This window comes from Balaenoptera ricei, chromosome 5, assembly GCF_028023285.1.
Source record: "Balaenoptera ricei isolate mBalRic1 chromosome 5, mBalRic1.hap2, whole genome shotgun sequence".
In the NCBI taxonomy this organism is placed as follows: Eukaryota; Metazoa; Chordata; class Mammalia; order Artiodactyla; family Balaenopteridae; genus Balaenoptera; species Balaenoptera ricei.
Genome location: NC_082643.1, coordinates 138,913,791 through 138,929,888, shown reverse-complemented (window position 1 = coordinate 138,929,888; position 16,098 = coordinate 138,913,791). Strand labels below are relative to the sequence as shown.

The 16,098-nt window shown below is 41.6% G+C and overlaps 1 protein-coding gene across 6 annotated transcripts in view; it reads right to left on the bottom strand.

The window, feature by feature from the left end:
* The window catches only part of KIAA0232 (KIAA0232 ortholog), an 88,142-nt gene that overhangs the window by 24,597 nt on the left and 47,447 nt on the right, over positions 1–16,098 (bottom strand). For all 6 annotated transcript variants that reach the window (XM_059923635.1, XM_059923638.1, XM_059923637.1 and 3 more), the window contains one exon: positions 8,525–8,662. In XM_059923635.1, coding sequence (XP_059779618.1) covers positions 8,525–8,662 — 138 coding nt within the window. The remainder of the gene's footprint in view (positions 1–8,524; positions 8,663–16,098) is intronic.

Below are 16,098 nucleotides of genomic sequence, written 5' to 3'. Positions count from 1 at the left end.
TAGGCTACAGCGTGGAGCCAGACGCTTTCGTGATGATGCGGCCCAGGTCAAACACTGCAGCTACTGCCCCACTGCTTCTGGGAAAGATTTTTTATTTGTTCCCTGATAAACTTCTATCATTTCCCATACCACAGCGTTTCCAATGCTTCTCCCCCCTCTCTGTGCTTCCCATCTTTCTCAACTACTGACCTTAATCATCAGCATCAAGGAAACAAAGGCAATCTGACTCATTCTGCCTCATTCTGTCTCCTCTCCGGAGTCAAAGGCTTCTGTAGCTATGTTAATCATCTCAAAGGTTAATCTTTTATGGAGAACCCTTCGGGACTGGATAGTGCCTAAACGCGTGACAGGCAGCTCCACACCAACCCTGTGATCGTTAACCAATGTGGTACTCAGGGGCCGGTACTCAACCGCCTGGTCCGTGCCGCTGGGAGTCAAAGAGACGTGGGTTTGAACTTCACCTCAGGGTTAGCCACATGACCCCCCTTAAGCCAGTCACCTAGCAAAGCCTTACTTTTCACAGCTGGAAAATGGGAGCATACCAATGACACTTCCTAATAGCTGGGTTTTGAACTTCTTGTATTGGTCCCCTAATTTTTTTTTTCTTTCCTATTTACCATTTCTTCGTTTTTTGGTTTTACTTCCTGGGAGATTTCCTCAGCTATACCTTCCAACCCTTCTGTTGAGTTCTTTCATTCCTATTATCATGTTTAGAATTTTCAAGAGATCATCTTGTCCCTTGGATTGTTTCTTCTTTGCAGCAACCTTTTCCTCAGAGAGAAATTCCCCAATCTTCAGAGTTCTGGCAGACAGGGAGAAGAAAGGGATGGGGATTCAACAATTTGCCAACTTTCATTTAGTCCCCAGTTTTCATTATGGTATCTCATGCTTTCCCTCAGAGGTGCCTGGTGTCCCAAGCCTGTCTGGTTTCCATCTGTCACGAAAGTACCTGTCAGGACGGGGAAAGCCTGGTACCCTCAGTGAGCCACGACTCCTGGCACTCACCCCTAGTGTAGGCCCCTCCCCCAAATGTGCTAGGATTCCTCAGTGAGACACTAGCAATTGTGACGCATGCCCTCTCGGAATGCTAACTCCCGGGCTCCATCTGCCGTAGACAGAAGCCTAAGCTAGCCACGCGGAGAAGGCCACAGCTCCTAGCTATCCCTCCTGAGGTGCCAGACAAGCTAAGAGAGCAATCTTGGATGTTCCGGTCCCAGCTGCCAATGACTGCAACGGTATGAGACCGCAAACAAGACCAGCGGGGGCTTCCCTGGAGGCGCAGTGGTTAAGAATCCGCCTGCCAATGCAGGGGACACGGGTTCGATCCCTGGCCCGGGAAGACCCCACATGCCACGGAGCAAATAAGCCCGTGCACCACAACTACTGAGCCTGCACCACTACTGAAGCCCACGTGCCTAGAGCCTGTGTTCTGCAACAAGAGAAGCCATGACAATGAGAAGCCCGCGCACCGCAACGAAGAGTGGCCCCCGCTAGCTGCAGCTAGAGAAAGCCCGCGCACAGCAATGAAGACCCAACACAGCCAAAAATTAAAACAAATAATTTATTTAAAAAACAAACAAACAAGACCAGGGGGACTTCCCTAGAGGTCCAGTCGCTAAGACTCCGTGCTCCCAATGCAGGGGGGCCGGGTTCGATCCCTGGTCAGGGAACTAGATCCCACACGCCACAACTAAGAGCCCGCATGCCGCAACTAAAAGATCCCGCGTGCAGCAATGAAGATCCCACACGCGCCAACTAAGACCCAGCACAGCCAAATAAATAAATATTAAAATACATATATATCAAGTTAAAAAAAAAAAAAAACCAGACCAGCAAAAGAACCTCCCAGCTGAGCCCTACCCAACCCACAGACTTGTTAAGTCAATAAACAAAAGAGCACCAGTAAGACAACTGAGAATATATACCAGGGTTCATAAACTCATGTCTTCAGTGGCCAGGGAAGTAATACAAACATGTGACACCCAGGTATAATGCAATAGGAAGCAGTGGGGCACGTGGCTACGTGGATGGAATAAACATCCATGGCCTACAGCCATTTAAGGATAATTTTTAAACAAAAAATCCAAACAAACAAAAGGCTGTCTCTGCCAAGGCACCTGCATGAGGGCTGTGATTCCCATCGTTAAACACAGGAGGATCTACAAAAATCTACCCAATGGCTTGCCTCCAGCTCTTATTTATATTCCCTCTCTAGAATGTGGTATAGAGGAGGAGGGAAGTATGCAATGGATAAATATTACTGCACCCCTACTACAGGCCAAGGAGGCATATTAGAAAAGATAATCTTTCTGGTTAGGTCCATAGCTTTCATCAGATACGCAAGCCTGTGATGCTAAAATGGTGAAAAAAACAACTGACTTTAATGTAGCAGTCTGATGCCTAAGTATATACTCTAGAAAAGGCACTGTACATATGCACAAGGGTGGGAGCACAATAACGGTCCTTGCTGTGTTCTTTATAACAATCAAAACTGGGAAACAACTGAAAGGTCCATTACCAGAAGAATAAATAGCTTTACAGTGTTACAATGGACATTTAGCAGTGAAGAGAAATTATAAGATCATACTAGTAACATAGATAAATCTTTCCAAATGTTAACTAAAAGAAGCAAGTTACAAAATACATAGAGTATGATACCATTCATATAAAGCTAACAGGCAAAATAGTCACACATTTGTGTATCCCCTCGAACAACATTTAGTAGAAGTGTAAAGATGTGCACAGGAGAGAGGAAAACCAAGTTCAGAGCACTGGTAACCTCGGAGAGTGATGGAGAGAAGTGCCACGAGGAAAGGGCACTTGCGGGGCTCAAGCTGTTTGCATAATTACGTGTTTCTCAAGCCACGTGCACAGGTGTGCACTGTTCTGGTCTCTGTCCCTCCCCGCGTCTGCCTTCCCGCCCTCACGCGCTCGGTCTGTCACACCCCACTCCATAACCCCCACGTATGCCTCTTTTTATGTCCTTTTGCTCACCTCACCCTCAGATTTTTAGAGCAGTCCCTCCCACTCGTTTCCTTTTCCACACCCTCACTTTCAGCATTTAATACTGTAGGAAACTTCCGATAAAAATCCCAACTTTCTACCTTTTCTAAAAAGAGAGAAGACCTGGCACCACCGGGACGGTGTTTCCCACAGTCCAACCCGCTCCCCATCGCCTCATTCATTTAGCGTCCTACTCAGCCCCTGGAGACACGCCAGACGGCAAGCTCTGGCCAAACAAGCAAGTAAGTGGTCTATTGTTCAATCTCCTCACCCAAACCACCCAGCCCATCAACCCCAGACACGCATATCCAACTGCGTTTTCAAAACCGCCACCGGCTCTCTCTCACAGGCATCTCACGTTCAAATCCTAACTCATACCCATCCACCCACAAATTAGTGTTTCTTCCCCAATTTTTTTCCTCAGTAAATGAAGATTCCTTTCTTGCAGTTGCTCAGCCCAAAAACCTTGGCTATCTTCGCTGACTCTGCCCTCTTCCTCCACCCTACATCCAATCTCGTCAGCTCTACCTTCAAAATACATTTAGAAACTAACAAGGTCTCGCCCTCATCGGCCTTCTGGACTAATACTAAGGCAACAGCTGGACTGATAAGGCAATAGCTCCTTACCTGCTTTCTCTGCATCTGCCTCTGCCCCTCCATCTACCCTGCCTCGCCCCAACCCATCTACTCTTGAAGGCAGCAGCCAGCAGCACCTTATCAGCATTTAAGTCAAGCTACATCGGCCCTCTGCTCCAAACTCTCCAACTTTCAAGGCTTCTCAGAGGAAAAGCCAAAGCCCTCATAACGGCCTACAGGCTTCCTTGAATGCCCAGCTCTATCTATGCCCAAGGAGATAAGGCCTAGGCTTCCTCAGGCAGGGTTGGCTGTGACAACACAGCAATTGTGAGCATTCTTGGCTTTAATAACCACTGGCTTCTCAGGGGTCTGGCCTGTAGAGGGAGCACAGCATCACCTCTTACAACGTAGACAGCGCACCCAGACGGGTACTGCACACATTTAAGGGCTCAGTAAATATTAGTTATCACTGTCTTGATGCTCATTATCCAGAATGGGTAAGTTCAAACGTCAGCATGCAAAGAAACAATGTATATGGTCAAAATTAACCTTGAAAGTAAATTGCCATAAATGACTTCACATGTTTTTTTATATACAACCCTGTACAGCATATAAACAATACATACGCAAAATATTGAGATGTACTATGTACTTTTACTGGCAAAAAGAATTTTACTGGTGAACTTAGCTGAATGTGAAAATATGAGCAGTTGCAATAAGACTTCACTGTACCGAGGACATAAATCCTCTACAGGACTCTTTAAATAACCACAGATCAAGTCAGTTACCCAGGGTAAGTTGCAGTGCTGTTACTTTCAAGACTAACTTAATTGAAATAAGTTATCATTGCCTCCTAACTTTATTCCCCAAACAGGGCCTTGTTGAGTTTCTAATATTCTAGCCATTCCCAAAATGGGAGATGAAATACTAGCTCTGATTCAGTTTTAAGGAGCTCAATAAAAATAAAACAGAAATATAACTAATTATTAAAAACAAAAACAAAGCAATATGAAAAGCTCCAACTCTGGGGAAAGAGAAAACAGAACCAAGTAAACTTGAGGATTCAAAACACAACAGTTGGCACAGTTCCACTTTTTATGTTTTTAAAAGGGAGAAAGGGAGGTGTGGATATATGTAACCACATCAGGCATGTGCCATGTCCACTGGTAACAGAAACAGAACAACTTAGGATAACATCACGTAACTATAAAATGCCCACCTGGGGGAGGTCTGAGTGACCTATCGCTGAGTCACAGCACCGTTCTTATTTACAGACCCCATTACTAACTGCACTCAAAGCAAATGCAAAATGTTATAGCAAAAAATGAGTACCAGAGAATTCCATGTTATTTGCACGTTTAAACGAAGAGTATTAGCAAAGGCAGTTTCAGCTGGGACTTAACAAACAGCAAAGCCCATTAAAGGTCATGGTCCCCAACAGGAATAAACAATGGCTCACAGATGTTCACGGGTGTTGCCAAACTATCATCAATGTATAAAATTAAATTCGGACATAACTGAGTTTCCTTATGGTTTTGGTGACGTTTCTCAGATAAATATTGGGCTGAGCGGGTTCAGAGACGTGCTGAAATGTGGGTACAACTTGATGCAAGGATTAAGTGGAGGCACAGCATCACACCACAGGGATGTAGAACTGCAGTCAGAGAAGTCAACCATTCTATTTAAACCATGGCGCAGCGAAGAGTCTGATAACAGCTAATATTGTAGCTGTAACAGTCACACATGCACACACGAAAGTAACGAGAAAAGAATTCATCTCACATGTAACGCAAAACATCACCTCTACCTACCTACCTAATACAGTGAAAGCATCACCTATGTTATTGTCTTGTGATTATGTCATTAACATTTTAAGCAATTAGACTGTAAACCTGTTAGTGGCTTTTGACTCTGATCAGTTAGTAGTGACTACACAGAGCTGCACAAAGAAGGGGTCTAAGTTGGCATTAGAACTGGGTGGGAAAGCAAAGCACAGAATCGCGAACGTTACCATCCTCAGTATTTAGGGAATGAACAACACGCCCATGTGCAAACATTCACTGTGGCAAAAATATAAGATAAAATAGAACTCTGCATTATAATTTCCTACATAGGGCCTTCTTTGCTCTCTTCTTTTCACTGAAGCCACCAGGCAGATTCTAGAAAAAAAAAAACAGCCTACAGTTTCATAAGTGACCACAGTGAATCCTTTCCATTGTTACAGGCCATAGTTAGAGAGGGTTCTTTTCAACTTCTTTCCACTGGCTCCCAAGAGCCAGGTGAGCTGTCTTAAGGGGGCTGTGCGCTGATGCACACACAGCAGGCGGCTCGGGGTCTTGAGGACTTCCTACTTCCTTTTCACTCTGTCCCCAGGCACTCGGCTGAGCTCCTGGTGTATGTATGGCACATTCACTTCCTCAGCCGACTTTAATTTGGTAAGATTAAAAAAACAATCCTTATTAGGAAAAAGAACGCAATAATTTTTAATGAAATGAGAAAGAAAGAGTTAGGACAAATATGCTTCATTGGGTTTGAAAACAAAAATCCTGCCTTTGCCAGGCAAAGGAAAGCGTTTTCTAAAGCAACAACTTAAAGAATCAAAGATCTGTGCAAGCCACTCTCCTCCCCTGCACTGTTTCTACCTGACACCAAGTTCTTTGTTGGCACACATCATGCTCAGCTAGGATGAATTACACACACTCCAAAAGCTGTCGGAGGAGCAGGGTCTTGCACTGCACACAACAAGGTGCCTGTGCTCCCCCTTCGCCCACAGTTGATTTCAGCTGTCCTTGTTTTTCAGTCCACTTCACCATGAGTCGAAGGCTAGAGTCATTTCTCAGCAACTTTGGTCCAAAGCAGAAATAAGATCCTTTCCCAGATTGAAACTCCCTACTCATATTTTCCTCCCAACCATGACTCAGCAGTAGCTTTTTTGGATTTTGCTCAAAGAATTTACCTGAACTAACCTCTCACTTTTAAAAACCATCTCCATTTTCAATTCCTTTAAAAGCTCTGAATTCCTTTACCAATCTATTAGCCCCTTCAGTGTCACACAGAAAACACCTTTTGGGTACCTGTCCAACCACCCCCTTTTCTCTGAGGACTGCCCATCACTCAGCCCCTGCTGAAGGAGTGGACCTGCAGGCGACTCTGTCCCCTTGCCACAGCTTATCAAAGCACAGGTGGACAACTGGCCCAAGCCTAGCAAATCAGATTCTCCCTCAACTGAATGGGGTTGGGTACCAGACTTCAGCAGTCATGCTGGGCTGGGGCTAGAATGGTCATTTTTTCACCATGCGTGTGCCGAAGCAGAGAAAGCCAGACTTCAGGTAGAGAGGGAACGACCCAGAAACACAGAGAGAAGCAAATGAGAGACTGTGGGTCATTAGAGAAAATGACTTCGGCTGCCAATCATTTGGTTCCCAGTTCAGGTCACTCCCCAGGCTGCTGCATTTCCAGCACTGGGTTTCAGTGAGATATCCCTGTAACCTTTATGTATATTTCCATTTTTTCTTAAACTAGGTTAATTATGTTCCTTCTCTTTGTAACAAAAAGGTACCTAAGATAACCACATGAGTGGTAACTTCCAAATTCCTATCCCACAGTCTATGAGGCAGCAGCTTCAAGAAATCAGAAGTTAAAAAAAAATCCAAGGGGTGAGGGAGAGGAAAACAGTGGGAAGGGGAAAAAGAAGGACTGGATGAAAGTGGAAGACTCTTTGGAAACTGAGGTTCAACTCAATTCAAGAGAAATGCAGGACCTTCTACACGACAGGCACTCACTCCGCTAGGCACCAGGAGATGCAAATATGGGGAACTCACAGTCCTGGCGTCCAAGGAGCACAGTCGTGAAGGGAAGACAGAAATGCACAACTGCATTTAGGATGTGAGGGTATGCACCAGGTGCCATGGGCACAGGCCAGGGAGTCGGGCTCCCACAGACAACTCTGAGCAGGATGAGAACACACAGCTGGGAAGCACTGAACAAGCTGTCAAGGGCATGTGTGGTACGTGGGAGACAAAACAGAACTTCTGCAGATTATCAAATGGAGCAAAGCTGGTTACCCCCAACATCAGACCGCCTGATAACTTAATTTAGGAAGGAAGTTTCTGCAGGTCGGAAGCTTCTCTACACACCTGGTATGAATCTTCTCAATTTAACTTTGAATTGTAAAGGTGCTTAAAGCACACTATCTCAAATAGCATGGTAAAAGCAAAATAATTTTCTAAGTAGTTATGATCTCAGAGATTATATTGTATAGTGAGTAACAAAGAATCAGAGTATTAATTTAAATAGGCGATTATGTTCTAAAACTATGTTGTTATTTCAGGATGCTGAAGGACATAAGAAATATTTTACATGAAACGTTAAAAGGTCACTAAAACAATCTTATAATATTTTCCTTAAAAACAAACAAAAAATTATGAATCAAGCAAACATAGTGTTCTTAAATGTTAGAACTGCTTTCCCACTTCCAGCAATGTATCCAAAATATATAGATATACCATGGGAAAAGCCACGCATGAATATATTCTAGACAGCATAACAAAAAATCAAGAGCAATCTAAATATCCAGTAATAAAGAATATATTAGGTGGCTATTAGAATATTATTTGATGAAATATAACTTAGCCACTAAAAAGAATAAAGATAATGTATCAATAATAACAAAATGAAATATATGTTAAATGGGGAAAAAATATATAAAATTTTATGTATTCTCCAATTATAATAGTACATAAAAAAGAATATATTATATAAAACTCAATATATATAGAAAAATGCTATAAAGGAAAAAATGACAATGTTTACGTAACACTGGTGAGATAATGAGTACTTTACTTTTCTAAGGTTTTTTTGGTCAAGATGTATTATCGGTAAACTTTTAAGAAACACCGCCTCCTTTTTTTCTCCCCTAAGTATTAGAAATCAAATGTAAACTTACTTCATCAGAAGCAGATCGAAGACACTGGACAGCAGCCTGTTTTTTCATTTCTTCTAGAGTTAGATCTGAGCACTTTTTCTTACTCTTTCCCCATTTCTTATAAGCTCCTTTTTCCCAGCCCAGGAAGATGTCATTCTCCTAAAATAAGATTGGACGAGTTTCAATGATCAATGCTGAATCACAAGTTTCAAACACTTATTATTTCCCACATACTTACACATATATTCCCCTACCAAATTATTTTCATTCACAAATTGGTACACACTAATAAATTAAGAGACCACAGGACACTGTCAATCAGAACACTTCAGAATAATCCATTGTTTTGATATCTGTTCCTGAAGTAATTATTATTTAGGATTTATGATCTCAATAAATCTGACCCATTTATATTTATAGAAAATGCTAATAAACTCATTCACATGTAAATTCAAGTGTTATCATTTAAATTTCAGTATAAATTCTAAACTATACACACAATTAAATGTCCTCTTTTCTGTACTTCCCACTCGTCAATAATGACTGTTCATGTTACCAGCAGATTTTTTTTTCCCCCGGCCGCACCACACGGCATACAGGATCCTAGCTCCCAGACCAGGAATTGAACCCGTGCCCCCTGCGGTTGAAGGGCAAAGTCCTAACCACTGGACCGCCAGGGAAGTCCCTTACTAGCAGATCTTAACATTTAACAGGTGAATGGTTCATTCCTATATCTTGCAGTCTAAAAAACAACAGATATAAAATATTTTATGTATTTTAAGCTTATTTTCCCCTTGATTATATATGCCCGTTATAAAAACTAAGGAAAATTGGAAAAGCAGGAAGAAAGCAAATCATCCACGATCCTACCACCCAGAGAAAATTATAACAATTTGGTCTGCTTCATTTGGTCTTTTTCACATGCTTTAAAAAAAACACGATTGAATTCACACTATTTGTACAATTTTGTACTTAACTTATATTGTAAACATTACCCCCATGTTACTACAAATTCTTTGGTTATACAATATTCCAAGATGTAGGTTTACTTTACCTCCCTAAACTGGGACTTGAGTATTTTTAATTGCTTTGCCACTTCATTTTGCCCTTCATTTGGTAAATTATTATTAAAACCAGTGAACAGACAGGCGGCGGGGGGTGGGGGGGGGAAGATTAGAAAGAAAGACAAAGGCAAAATTAAGAAAACTCCTTAGAAGAATATTTGGCCTACAGTGGGGCCTCAGGAAATAGATATGAATTAATGAATGAGATGGAAGAAAGGAAAAGCACAATAATAATAAATTCAAAAGATCTCTTGGATCAAATCATATACCATAAACTGTGTAGGCAATCTTTACTTTGATCAAATACATAAAATTACTTTCATGCCACCAGATAAGAGTGGGAGGACCCCTCCCCTCTATACTCATCATAATTAACATACATTTTATTTAATTTCTTGGGCATGTTTGCAGATCTCGTGAACCCGAAAAACATATTTGCTGGCTGAGTGGTGTCAATTCCATTTGCCAAGGGAAAATGTGCTTGATGGCCAAGTAAGAACTCTCAGTATATTTCCATTTATCTAATGTGTTTGGCTGGACAACACCTGAAACCTGACATTCCTTATCAGCGATATCTTCTGGAGACAGAGCTTGTCCTTTCACAGGAGCAGAAACAGAACCATAACAACGCAGATTTGAAGCTTCTGAAGACAGAGGAAAATGTTATAATTTTCCTCTATTGTTCACAGCGTATAAAACAAAGAAGGTAGAAAAGTTCTGTGTAATTACTGAAAACAGGACTCCTTTCTGTTTGAGTTGCTGAGACTGGCTTTCTCTTTACTCAGCATTATAAACATGTTTCTCTACTGAAACTACATATATATATATATTTTTTAAAAAAATATTTATTTATTTATTTATTTTTATTTTGGCTGCGCCAGGTCTTAGTTACGGCATGCGAGATCTTTTAGTTGCAGCATGCAGGATCTAGTTCCCCAACCAGGGATTGAACCCCGGCCCCCCACGTTGGGAGCATGGAGTCCTACCCACTGGACCACCAGGGAAGTCCACTGGTGGTCCAGTGGTGGAAGTCCACTACTGGAGCTATATTAAAGCTCAGCAGGGTTAATAACACATTCAAAGGTCCAAATAAAGTTTTATTATACAGACAGAAGGGACTTTCAAAATTCACATGGACACACACTCCTTCTGGAGGGCAGTTTGAGAATACATATCAAGTATCTTAAACATGCATATGTACTTTTGATCAATAATTCTACTTACAGGAATTTAGCCTAAGGAAAAAAAATCACCAAAGTGTGCATAGATTTAGCTACAGTGATGTTGATTATATAGCTGTCAATAACAGCAAACGTGTAGAAACAACCAAATGTCAAATAAGGAGGACTTGGTTAATAAGTTATAATTCATCCAGGCAATTAGATATTACAGCCATTAAAGAGATTATGAAGTGTATTTACTGACATGGGAAGCTACTCACAATATATATAAGAGAAGTAGTTTATACAACAGTATGATCTCATTTTTGGTTAAAATACACATGCACACCTATTAATGTGCATTAAAATGTCTGAGAGAAATGTACTAAGAGGCCACCAAGAAGCTTGTCTCTTGGTGAGCAGGAATAGGAATCTATAACTTTTCTTGTAACTAGGTCATACTCCTTTAACAGTGGAAAGTTGTTTTTAGTTTTTCGTTTTTTAAATGGAATACTCGTAAGTCAAGAATAGAGAAATGAGAAGAGTTCCTGTAGCTCTTCACCTAGAACACGTGTCTGGCACTCGCTTTATTTGTCACATACCATAGAATTTGCTTTTTAAATATACAATTCAGTGGTTTTTAGTATAATTCACAGGGTTGTGCAACAATCACCATTACCTTATTTTTTTTTAATTAATTTATTTTTGGCTGCATTGGGTCTTTGTTGCCGCACGCAGGCTTTCTCTAGTTGCGGCGAGCGGGGGCTACTCTTTGTTGCTGTGCGCGGGCTTCTCATTGCGGTGGCTTCTCTTGTTTCAGAGTTCGGGCGCTAGGCGCACGGGCCTCAGTAGTTGTGGCTTGCGGGCTCTAGAGCACAGGCTCAATAGTTGTGGCGCACAGGCTTAGTTGCTCTGCGGCATGTGGGATCTTCCTGGACTAGGGATCGAACCCATGTCCCCTGCATTGGCAGGCGGATTCTTAACCACTGCGCCACCAGGGAAGTCCCGCCATTACCTTATTTTGAAACATTTTCCATCACCCCAAAAATAAGCCCTGTACCCACTAGCAGTTACTTCCCATTCCTCTCTCTCCCAAGTCACTGGTAACTACTAATCTGTTGTCTCTATAGATTTTCCTACGCTAGACATTTCATATAAATGGAATTATACAATCCACATCCTTTCCTGCCTGGCTTCTTTTGTTTAGTGTAACATTTTAAAGGCTCATTCATGTTGTGGCATGTATCAGTACTTCATTCCCTTTTATGACTAAATAATATTTCACTGCATGGATGTACCACATTTTGTTTATCCATTCATCCACTGATGGACATCTGGATTGATCTCACCTTTCGGCTACTGTGAATAATACTGCTATGAACATTCATATACAAGTTTTTGTATGCACACATATTTTCAATCTTGTTGGGGATATACCTAGGAGTGGAATTGCTGAGTCACATGGTAACTCTATATTCAACCTTTTGAAGAGCTGCCAGACTATTCTTCAAAGCAGCTATACCATTTTACAATCACACCAGAAGTATATGAGGATTCTAATTTCTCTACATCCTCACCAACATTTGTTATCGTCTGTGTTTTTTATTTTAGCCATCCTAGTGAGGATGAAGTGGTATCTCATCATTTTCCCTAATGACCAATGAAGTTAAGCACCTTTTAATGTGCTTATTGGCCATTTGTGTATCTTCTTTGGACAGATGTCTATTCAAATCTTTTGCCCATTTTTAAATTATCTATTCGAATACACATCCCTTATCAGATATAAATGATTTGCAAATATTTTATCTAATTCATTTTTTAAATATTTATTTTCTTTATTATTATTATTTTTTTGGCTGCGTCGGGTCTTAGTTGTGGTACACGGGATCTTCGCTGAGGCATGCAGGATCTTTTGTTGCGGCGCGGGCTTCTTTCTAGTTGTGGCGTGCGGGTTTTCTCTCTCTAGTTGTGGCACGCAGGCTCTCTAGTTGAGGCGCGCAGGCTTAGTTGCCCCGCAGCACGTGGGATCTTAGTTCTATGACCAGGGATCAAACCCGAGTCCCCTGCAATGGAAGGCGGATTTCTTACCACTGGACCACCAGGGAAGTCCCTATTTTATCTAATTCTATGGGTTGTCTTTTCACTTTCTTGATGATGTCCTTTGAAGTATAAAAGTTTTTCACTGTGATGAAGTTAATACATTGATATCTTCTTTGGCTGCTTGTGCTTTGGTATCTAAGAAACCATTGCCTAATCCAAGTCATGAAGATTTACTCTTATGTTTTCTCCTAAGTTTTATACTTTTAGCTCTTACATTTAGGTCTATAATCCATCTTGAGTTAATATTTGTATGTGGTATGAGATAGGAGTCCAACTTCATTCTTTTACACGTGGTTATCCCGTTGTCCCAGCACCTTTTGTTGAAGACTATTCTTTCCCCCATTGAATGGTCTTGTTGGAAACTACAAAGGTTTATTTCTGAATTCTCAGTTCCATTACATACGGCCAGCCATATACATGCCAGGATCAAACCATCTTGCTTACAGGAGCCTTGCAGTAAGTTTTAAAACTGGCAAGTGTTAGTCCTCCAACTTCGTTCTGCTTTTACAAATTGTTTTGGCTATTCTGGGTCCCTTGCATTTCCGTATGAATTTTAGGATCAGCTTGCCAATTTCTGCAACAAAGGCAGCTGGGATTCTGATAGGGATTGCCTTGAATCTGTAGATCAGTTTGGGGAGCATTGCTATGTTAACAATATTAAGTCTTCTGATCATGAACATGGAATGCTTTTCCATTTATTAGGTCTCTTTGATTTCTGTCAATGATGTTTTATAATTTTTAGTGTGCAAGTCTTACACTTCTTTTGTTAAATTTATTCCTACATATTTTATTCTTTTTCATACTATTGTAAATGGAATTTTCTTAATTTCATTCCTTAGGATTTTCTATACACAACACCATGTCATATGTCAATAGAGATAGTTTCCGTTCTTCCTTTCCAATCTAGATGTCTTTTTTGGTTCTTACCTAACTACCCTGTTAATGCTGATTTTTAAGATTTTATGAATTTCATCTTTGAAAATGTCTTTATTGACATTAATCCACAGGCATGGGTTCAATGGAACAGATGAATTGCTTAGAAGGAATTTATAAAATTCTGTTAGCTTCTTCCCTTGATACGTGCCTTTTAGCATGTCATCATATTGCAATCAATCACTCCCAAGTGAAAGTTAGGTGGGAGCTTCTCACTGAAGTTAAATAGATTCTGAGATACAGACATTTCCTTTGCACTGTGTCAAGGTGTGAAAAATGCTGCTAGAACTGCAGTTTGACCTTGGACAACATATCCAGTGCAAATTTGTGTGGGAATGGAGATTTTGTTTCTTGTTTTAACTTTTGACATAATGAAAATGCATAAAGCAACTTGACATTATTTGTGATTCAAACAACGTTAGCTGTTAGAAAGACTTCACCACATTACAAATTTTGCTTATACGTGCTGCTTTGCCTTGCAATTTTAGGCTGAATTCATTAAGAAACACCATCAAGTCTATAGCAAAAGCTATACCAACACTAGTATACTAGATATATTTTTATGCATCCTGCTCTTGCCACTTACTGTATTTGAGAGCTCCCTTATTCTATTTTTTTCTGCCTTCATGTACTGTGTGAATGTATTATGACTTATTCATTTCCCATTAGCACTGAACTAATAATTAGACCTTAAAAGAACACAGTATAAAAAAGCTCAAGATATTTCTTTTTTACTTGCTATATTTTCTGTACTATACTAATTAAAAGTCCACTTAGACATAAACATAGAATATTACGCATGTGTCAAATATTTACTAGGTAAACTCAGCAAATCAACTATGATTCTTCAAAGTCATAATCTTAAAGACAGAACACAATTATCAAGCACCAAAAGAAGATGTGGCTAAAGGACTTCTCAGGCCGAGAATCTATTGTCAGGCGCTTTTCCAGACACTACTGTGAGGTAACATAAGGCTAGAGTTTTGATTGACTTTGTCTTGCCGTCTTCTACCAAAAAGGAAACTGAGAACTGGAGGAAGGAAAAGACCACGGCATTGTGAAATGCAGCTGGGATCAACGACGTCTGCTGTTCGCTGCGCGGCACCCGCCTCCCACAGCTTCCTGTTAACAAGAGTCCTGAGAAACCAAACCACCAAGTGTCTGAATGGGACTAATGCCACTCCCATCTGGGGCCTTCATCCCTCCGGCCACAAAGACTGGCGCAGAGAGAGGCATGTGACCAATCAGAAATGAGCACTAGAAAATGGGCCCTCCACACAAGATTCCTGCTAGGAGCGCAGGGAACACACCCTCCGCACAGTGTGAGAGCAGGATGGCAGGACGCTGGAAACGTGCTCACTGCCATTTGCCCTCCAGTCCCCGGCAGTGGCTGCAAAACCAAGCTGGTGCTGGGAGGCGGGCGGACGCCCTAATGACACTGTGAGCTCTGAGCTGAGCCAGGCAGGGCCAGTCCTCATTCTGGACTTGCAGCTGTACGAGACTTTCTTTTTTCCAATTAAGGCGATTTACGCCAAATTTTTGGTTGCTTGTGAATGAAAGATATAGCTAGAATCTGAGGAAAGGCCTCAGTAATAAATTCACTTCTCACTGCTCTAAGGAACTGTAAACTGCCTCTAAAAAATGAGTAGCACCAATTATATGAGGATAACTTCAGGTTAAGTACATCCTTTTTTTTCCCTGCTAGGTCTTCAGCCAACAAGTTCCTCATTGGTCTCCCTGTTTTCAGTTGCCCAACCCGATCACCCATTACCATGCTTGCCATTTGGTACTGCTGACTAAATATAGCAATGGTTCTTTTTGTCTCCAGGACTAAAATATAAACCCTCCAGCAGAGCACATCAGGTTCTTTGAAATCAGCTTCCTGCTAGCCTCTCTCGGTCTAATCTCCTCCCACTCCCTCCCTATCCTCCTCTGGCCTCCCAGTATCAGGCCCCTTCCTGCTCCTGTGACCTCGTATGCACCCGCCTTTTCTTCTTCCTTCAAGGCTGTTCAACCGTGATCTTTCCTGTGGTTCCCGCCGCCGCTGCCACCCAGGCACACGTCCCGGACTGTGCACAACCAGAGCACATCACAGACCCTAACCTGATGGCCGTCTCCCAGAGCCCCCCCCCCCAATCATCTCTGCAGTCCTGGTGCCCGCCGGTGTCTAGCACGTCATGGCCATTCGTGTGGTGAGTAAAAACCCAGGCATTAAATGCAGTGCTGATATTCAAAACATCTTCTCTATTCCATGAAAAGATTTTACCAAAAAAAACCCCCACCCCTTTCACTATGTATCTGAGGGAGTCTGTGGACATGAATTTGTGCACCCACCATT